This window comes from Capsicum annuum, chromosome 11, assembly GCF_002878395.1.
Source record: "Capsicum annuum cultivar UCD-10X-F1 chromosome 11, UCD10Xv1.1, whole genome shotgun sequence".
Lineage (NCBI taxonomy): Eukaryota > Viridiplantae > Streptophyta > Magnoliopsida > Solanales > Solanaceae > Capsicum > Capsicum annuum.
This window is the reverse complement of record NC_061121.1, coordinates 30,170,801-30,179,808: the sequence shown is the minus strand read 5'-3', so window position 1 is coordinate 30,179,808 and position 9,008 is coordinate 30,170,801. Positions and strand designations below refer to the sequence as shown.

General features: G+C 30.4%; 1 protein-coding gene across 1 annotated transcript; it reads right to left on the bottom strand.

Annotated features, from left to right (window-relative positions):
• Positions 1 to 1,456: 1,456 nt before the first annotated feature.
• Positions 1,457 to 7,637, bottom strand: LOC107847572 (protein NRT1/ PTR FAMILY 2.13). Its single transcript, XM_016691909.2, has 4 exons — positions 7,208 to 7,637; positions 6,172 to 6,389; positions 4,556 to 5,118; positions 1,457 to 2,518 (listed from the first exon to the last, which is right to left on the bottom strand). Exons 1-4 carry the CDS (start codon positions 7,362 to 7,364, stop codon positions 1,636 to 1,638), a joined length of 1,821 nt encoding a protein of 606 aa, XP_016547395.1. The 5' UTR covers positions 7,365 to 7,637; the 3' UTR covers positions 1,457 to 1,635.
• Positions 7,638 to 9,008: the final 1,371 nt, after the last annotated feature.

The window sequence follows — 9,008 nt, the reverse complement described above, 5'->3', positions numbered from 1 at the left end:
TGGTGTTGCTATTGTAAGTCTTAGGGGTCCTTAGATTTAATATCTCTTTGGGTTCTTGGGTCTTATTGTAGTGTATGTCTCACTAACTATCTTTACATTTCATGTTTTAGTTAGTGTTATCTAGGGAAACCGTTAGTTCTTGTTGTTCTTGTAACCTTGTAATCGTTGGATTTTTGTTATCCTATTGTGGTTCTTCTTATTATAATGTTGTTTATCCCTTGTTATTGTTAGTCATTTACACCTTGTTTCTTGTTGTTGTTAGAGCCGAGAATTATGTTTGTGTTGCTCTCGGGTTTCCCTTTGTTTGTGGACTGTTTTAACTTCTTTTTTATACGATCCAAGTTTTTATCGTATCAGCCTGATATAGCTTATGGTGTACAAACTTTAAGTTAGTTCTTGCAGCAACCAAAGAAATCCCACATGGAAGCAGCTCGAAGAATAGTCAAATAATCAAAGAACAACCTGGAAAAGGGTTACTCCTATCAAGTAAGCCTCAAGACCACATTACTGCATTTTGTGATGCTGACTAGGCAGCATGTCCACAAATAAGAAGGTCAGTTACTGGTTTCTTAATAAAGGTTGGAGAATCACAGGTAGCTTGGAAATCTAAGAAACAAACCACTATCTCAAGAAGCTCAGCAGAATCAGAATACAGAAGCCTAGCATCAACTATTGCAGAATTGGTTTGGCTAATTGGGATGCTTAAGGAGATTGGTTTTGAACTCAAACATCCTGCCACAGTTTACTGTGATAGTAAGTTTGCATTACAAAATGAAGTCAATCCAGTTTTCCATGAAAGGACCAAACACATAGAGATTGACCTTCACTTCATAAGAGAGAAACTGCAGCAGGGCATTGTGCAAACAGAGTATATCAACACCAAGGAACAGCCTACTGATCTACTAACTAAAGGGCTAACTAGAGATTAACATGATCATCTGACTTCCAAGCTAGGAATGCTCAACATATTTCAAGCTCAAGAAGAAGTTGATTAGTTTAGTTAACAAGAAACACTGTTCATAACTAACTTTGTGAAAAGTTAGTTATGACCGTTAGCCATCCTAAGAGTTAGTTAGGATTAGTTAAGTCTAGAATCTTCTATGCTTATCTATATATATTGATTTCTCATGTATATGCATTAAGTTTGAATAGAAACAACTTCATCTTGATCTCTCAATTACTCTCTAATCACATTCTTCTCTCCTTCTTCTTCTTCTTCTTCTTCTTCTTCTTAAAACTTCCTTAAGAGAAGTTTGTTGATTCTTAATGATCTTCATGATAATTGTTACTGCTAATCTCTCATAAACTCTACATATTGTTAATACTCATAAGTAATATCTTGATGGTTGCATTGAAGTTTCATAAATTTCTTTGCTTTTTAATTAGAAAACAGCAAAAAAATTATGAAAAAATATAAAAAAGATAAATACAAATACTGTTTATAAAAAGCGTCATGTCAGCAGGTTGAACATTCTTCTTTATTGTTATACATATTGATGATTATACACTTTCATACATCTCTTATCCAGGACTGAACATTAACTTAGGCATATTCAATAGTTAACTAAGTACTATATATACTAATTAATCAAGTTTCTAGATGCACTAATATGCAGCTAATTAAGCACAATTTGCTTAATACTTCATGTCATGAAGTTCATGAACTTCAGAATAAGGCTTAACTTCATCATCAACTACTAATCTAGTCTTGTACTGATATCGACGAGCAATATATATAAAGTATAATAAATTTAGAACTCCTAATACTGCAATAAGGTAGTAGTAATTCTCTACTCGGCCTTGGTTAATATCCTTGGTTAACCAATCTGGATGTCCATGTCTTCCTGTAGTTTCATGTAAAACGTTCACTAATAAAGTGCTTAAATAACTTGCACCGGCCATTGTGCAAGAAAACAAAGAATTAGCCACACTGCTCATATTTTCAGGAAACTCCTTATTGTAAAACTCGATCTGACCAATAATGTTAAAAGCCTCAGCAAATCCCATGAATATTAGTTGTGGAGCTAACCACATGACTGTAATAGGTGCAATTCCATCAGGACTATTGTGCATTATAGCAGAATTTCTTCGTACCTTTTCAATTAGCCCAGCTACAACCATTGACAAAATCGAGAAAACCATACCAATTCCAATTCTTTGTAACAATGTGATCCCACCTTCAATTCGTGTGACTTTTCTAAGGGATGGAACGATAAGTCGGTCGTAGATTGGTATCCACATTCCTACTGTGATCATCGATATAATAGAGAGTGAACCGGCTGGAATTTGAAATTTGGGGCCGAGATGACGATTCATTTTTAGTGCTTGTGACATTGTGAATGTGCCCTGTTGTGCCATGGCTGTGAAACAAATAATTCCTGTTGACCATACTGGAATTATTTTGAGAAGGCATTTTACTTCTTCAATTTGTTGGATACTGCATAGTCTCCATTTGTTTGAACAAGTACCATCAGTGTTAATTTCATCCTCCATCACTATAGCTGCTTTGTTCAATGACCTGAGTGAAAACAATATTAAGTGAGAACTTAAAACATCTAAATTTATTTTGAATGAAAGTATAGCAGATTACTCACTTTATTACTATTTGTTTTTAATTTGAGCTAGCTTTTGAGTAATCTATTAATTTGTACCAATAAAACTATTCTCGCCAGAGCTAAAGGAGTATTATATTTCCTATTTCACTCATTAGTTTAGAAGTACTAGTTAAGGGGCTCTTCCTCAATTTCTGAAACACAATGTTCAAACATTTACTGTAATTACAATTTTGTACTATGGTCCGGGTCCACTATTTTACCAATTTAATATTCCAACTAAATAGAAACGTTCAAATTCAAAGTGCCCCAATGAAAACAATGCACAAAATAAAGAAGACAGAAGCTAAGTTTAATTTCCAATTTTGGATATTATAAGGCAAGGCTCAATGAAAAAAATAGTATATTGAAAAAATTTAGTATTTATGTGTGTTGCAAGTGAATCTCATGTATCGTATGTGCATATTATGTGTCATACGTGCATTATATGTGCATTCCATACGTAACATTAGAGGCAAATCCAGAATTTAAATTTGATGGGTGCATCTTTATATTTAACATAGTAATTAATAATGTCAAAATTCGACATGTAGTTCTTTGAAAACTTATTAATTATAGTATTTTATAAGCAAACTTTTAATATTATTGAATATCATTAATTAGATTTAATATAAAAAAAAAAGTGTGTTATCCACCATACTTGAGTTCAATGCACTTTTATATTTTAAATAATAATAAAAAGTTTTTGAAAAATATGAAATTCGAGAGATTTGTTTTCTAGATGGTTGTACGGAAAACGTTTGATTTAAGTCTATCTTAAACTTTAAATTACTATTTTTTTAAATAAAAAGTAAGTCAATGATCAAAAGATAAAATAAATAAACATTTACAGTACAAGTACAAGATGGGGAGAATATCTACATTTTGAAGTTGGAGGGGATCTTGTATTTTGAAATAAAATGAAAAATACGTTAACAATGTCCACAATACACAAAAGAAAAAAAAAAGTGTAAAATAAATGATTACTTAGTAGGAAATTTTTTTTAATCAATTGATATATATATATGTGTATGCGTATGTGTGTTTGCACTTAAAATTTCAAACAGGAAACAACAAATAGATAGTGTATTTGGAAAAAGGAGTAATAAAAAAATGTTGTTTTGGGCTTCGAACCCGAGTCATCACGTAATAAAAAAAGACTTTAATTGGCATGCTCAACTATCTTGACAATCAAGTCAATTGTTTTCGAGGGTGCACAACATATATTTAACATAACACCCTAATATATATACAGTGGCGGATCTAGTATATATCAAGGAGGTTCATCCGAACCCCCTTCGGCAAAAAATTATACTATTTATACATGGTTAAAGTTATTTTTTATGTATATATTGTATATGTTGAACCTTCTTCGACTAGTTCTTGTGTGCTCTTTTGAATCCCCTTAATGAACTTCTTGGCTCCACCACTATATGTATACAGATATACAAACTATATATACAGAGTTTTTCTCGAGGTTAGCGGGTGCACGTGCACCCTCTACTGCCAAGATAGGTCCGCATCTGTGTAACACATGCATCTCATACATTAGATGTACATTCCGTACATCACACATGCATCTCGTGCATTATATGCGCATTCTATACGTCACGCATGCATGTCAGGTAAATAAGTAATTCCAATTCTGTAGCATGGTCTACCATTTTACCACTTTTATATATTCCAACTAAACAAGAAACATCCAAATTCTATAAGTGTCTAAATGAGAAAAGGCACAAAGCAAAGAAGCCAGAAATGTAATGTTCCACATGGATGCTATATGTTGGCAGTAACTCCAAAAAAATTGATACTAGCTAGCAAATGTCCACTTCAATATTTGCTTTAGTCTACATCAGTTTAAAGCTTTAACAACTTATATAACTAAAAGTATATATTTTATAAGCTAATCTAAATAACAATTAAATAAAGTGTTAAAGCCAATAAAATTAGAGGAGATGCATTACCTGTATTTATTGGTTAAAGGGAGTTTTTTCACAATGGACCCTTCCGGTAACGGGGGATCATAAAAGACCCCATTACTCTCACGCTCATCTGGAAGCTTAAGCTTGCGTTTCTTGTGAGTCGCCACAAAAACCTGAACAATGCTCGTGAAAATACTTCCTTCGGGCTTGACATAAACATACACTTTCGTCCCAACGAAAAATAAAATGAGAGACACGAACATGAGTATCGTAGGGATACCAAATCCAATTACCCAACTCACTGAATCTTGAATATATACCACAAGAGTAAGTGCAATAATCAGGACCACTGTAAATGAAGCATAATACCAATTAAAGAAGCTAGCAATTCCTTTTCTTCCTTCATCTGTTGTTGAATCAAATTGATCCACACCAAATGGGATGCTACAAGGCCTTATTCCACCAGATCCAATGGTCAAAAATCCTAATCCCATTGCTAGAAAGCCCATTTGTGACTTATTGGCAGTCTTGCATTGTTGGCCCACTTTGCAAGGAGGAGGGTGCAACTGAGGTAACCAAGGTATCAAGGTCAATGTAAACATTCCCTGTTAATAAAAGCAAACAAGATTTATCATATGTATAGTCATAATATGAAAATTAAATGAAAACTTATAGAGTTTAAAGATTGATAGCAAAAAAATTATTTACACTATTCAAAAAACTTATAAAATGGCACCCCTTTCATCTCAATATATTCGTCTAAGTTTCAGTTATTTAGAGTCAATTTAACTAATTTCTAGAGTTATTTTAGAGTCAATTTGACTAATTTCTAGAGTTAGCAAGCAAGTTTGATCTCACGTGAAAAAAGTATAATTATTTCGAGATAATGAGATTGAGACCACTATAGTGTCATGTCTCAACATAAATCAAAAGTATACTTCAATAATTGTAGTAAATGCATACTGCAAAGTTGTTTTTCTTCCTTTTTGGGAAAAGGGACATTTTGCGCAAGAAATGTGTTGCATATACCCCTTATCTTCTGGCAAATGCGCACCGAAAAGCAAGTGATGGCATTCGTCATCGATTCATCGCTTCTTTGATAAGTTATATATGTATTATTGATTGTATATGCATTATTGATGATATTTGTATTATTGATTAAATTGAGATTATAGATAAAAATAATTTAATAAAATTATTTTTCAATTCATTTAAAAAAAATGTGTCAAAAATATATAACTGAGTAAAATGATCAAGAGGGAGTAAGTTAAATTGTGGTGACTATAAATAAAGTCGACAATTCAAAATAGCGTAGATGTCACAAAGTTGTCAACACATTCATTGAGAAATGCAAATCACGAGGTATTTAATGAATATATAACGTACAATAGAATTTCCTTCTGTTTATTTTTATTTTTTCACTTTATTAAAAATAAATATCATTTGACTATTCAATTAAAAAATCAAAAATAAATTTTAAAATATTAAATTTATTATATTTAAAATATAATATAATTAAACTATCATCTTATTTATTGCTTCTAAAAATATATCACGTTATTAATGACATTTAAAAGATGTACGAACGAAATAACAAAAACAAAGGGACCCATGATATAAATGAATTATGTCCTATTACTGTAGAAAGAGCAACGTACCATCATTTCAAAAATGGAGGCAATGGCAATAGTCCAAAATCGTCCAATATATGCATCGGAAATGAAAGCCCCAAGCAATGGTATGAAACTAGTAACACCAGACCATATATTAAGAAAATTGGTGGCAGACACAAGGTCCAAATGAAACACTGTTAATAAAAACTGCATGAAATTTGCCAGTAGCCCCATTCCTGCCAACCTCTCAAATGTCTCATTTCCTGCCAAAAATTAACAATAACAAGAAGACGTATTAATAACACAACATTAACTTCACCAGCAAATTAATTATTGAGTCAAATTGTGCAAGAAGAAAACGACACTTAAAGAAACTTACTACACAATTTATTGGCTGTCATTTTGAAAAAATTTTGTGCATGGACTGAAAAAGAACTTAAGAAACATGTTATCAACTTGAGCTGGTCTTTAAGTCATCATGTCGATATAAACAATTTGTTTGTCTATAACTTGACACAAAATTTTAAAAATTAAAAAGAATTTTTAAATCGAATCTTAAGATCGATCTTAAACTAAAGATATGTGGAATACAAAAATATCCTTTAATGTAGCTTGTAGTCTTAACATATCAGGTAAAAAATTAGAATTAAAAAATTATCAAAAAAGAAAAGAGAATTTTTTAGAGCTAACTAAAAAGAAAATAACACACCCAAAATTAAAATGAAGTAATGAATAGGAATGGATTTGTTTTTTAGGAAAGGAGTTTCTGCAAGTTTAAAGCTCAACCAAGAGATTTTTTTTCACTTGGTTTAAATCTTTGTAGATAAAAGTTATTGCTACTCAACAGCGAAGCCTGGAATTTCAGCAAAAGAACTTCTAATATAAAAATGCAAACTTGCATCATGAGTGAATATACCCAGCTATATTTAAATATATTTAATATTATTTATAAAATGTAATCTTTTTAATAAAGAAATTCATTTGAAACCCTTTCACATATATGGCCACTAATTAAATAATTGAGGTCCGTACAAGTACAACATGATTATAAAAAGAAAAAAATAGAAAAATGATAAATCACCTAGAACATAAGGCATAGCCCTCCATCCACCAGGCTTTCTCCGGCCTGTTTTGGCTGGAGAATCACTGCCGGGGCTCTGTTTTTCCTCATCGTAAACGGCATTTTCAGGCGAGGGGAAGGACAAAGATAAAGACGTATTATTTTTCTTGTCCTCCATAATAATAATAATACCCTATAGTTTTTAATTTCTTAATTTTCTTCTTCTTGTATTTTTCTTAAGGAATTGTAACACTTACAATTTCTTCTTTCAATTGATGACTACTTGTTCTTGTTAGTATTTATAGACAAACTTAGAGTAGACAACTATATGCAGTATTGCTACTAGTATTCAATAGCGTGTATGGATTTTAGACATGTGGAAGGTACAAACATATGGAGATAAAATGATGGTGTGGCTTACGTATATTGAGTAAGGTAGACTGATATTTATGACCACTTTTTCTTGCATGCACTTTATATATTTACCAAATTAACTCCTCACAGTATACTGTAAAAATTATATGCTCCATGCGTTTTAATTTAGTATGTGATTTTGACTTGATATGAAAATTTAAGAAAGTTTTAAAAAAAAAGTTAAATTTTTTATCTTAAATTAAATTATAAGTATATGTAGAATATATTAAAATATATTTTAAATTTTATGGCTTTAAATTGACATGTGATATGTTAGAATTAGAGAGTTGTCAAAAGATAAAAGAATATGATTACAGAGTTGCCAAAAAGGAAACAAAAAAAAGCAAGACAAACAAAATGAATGAATAATAGTTATAATAATAATGAGGAAGCCTTTATAGAGGTGTCAATTGATATTCTTTTGCTCGAAATTATATTGTGTAGATAATATAATATCGTGGGTTTCAAAATATTTTGATTGTTATAACGATTAAGCATTATAAGATAGTTATTATTGAGGTAATTTTACGAAAAGTATCATGTTACAAAGATTGATATTATTTTTGTTGTAGATTAAAAATTATCATATAAAGATAAATATTACATAAAAATTCGATTCGGAGAAAAACTTAGGTCACTATTATAGTAAGGTGTGAGTACATAAGTATATTGAATGATCTGATTCTACTATATACTAAATGTCATCAATTTTTTTTTGTCAACTATTGTTTGCAGTTATATCTTTATATTTAACTTCTTTTAGTGAAATTTTTAACTCTAGTGTAACGAAAGTTAAAAAAAAAAATGTTGGTGATTGTAACTTAAATCATTTATTTGGAGGGGTGTATATATCAATAAATACGTTTTCGTGTCTTTACATTTCACATTTTAATTTTTTTTTCATGAAAATTCTGACTTTATTATAAAAGTTATAAAAAAAAAAAATTATCTCATATTATTGATGGTTGTAAGTTGTAACGTAAATCACTCATCTGAAGGGGTGCATATATCAGTTCATGTATTTTCGTGTATGTACTTTTTACATATATTTTTGTGTATTTACTTTTTACATCTTCTTCATGAAATTTTTAACTCCATCATAAAAGTTATTGTTGATGGTATTAAGTGCTCGTTTGGAAGAGATTATAATCTGATAAAAATAGATTATAATCTTTTTTTAGCTTAAAATGGTGTTTGATAAATTTCAAAATGGCTTAAAAAAAGTTATTTTTGACTTTTTTAAGCTAAAAACAATAAGCTCTAAATGGGAGCTTATTTTTTTTCAAATTATAATCTATTCCCCATCGATCAAGTAAACAACTTTTTACCCTTATAATTTTTTCTTATTTCAAAATTGTCCACAAAGTTTGTTAATGCATAATTTAATACACACACACACACACACACA

Excerpts from the sequence above, each read along its gene's own strand:
- LOC107847572 (XM_016691909.2), bottom strand. The coding sequence starts at position 7,364 with ATGGAGGACAAGAAAAATAATACGTCTTTATCTTTGTCCTTCCCCTCG. Across the intron at positions 6,390-7,207 it reads GGCTATGCCTTATGTTCTAG|GAAATGAGACATTTGAGAGG; the intron begins GTGATTTATCAT and ends AATTTTTGGCAG. Across the intron at positions 5,119-6,171 it reads CCTCCATTTTTGAAATGATG|GGAATGTTTACATTGACCTT; the intron begins GTACGTTGCTCT and ends TTTTATTAACAG.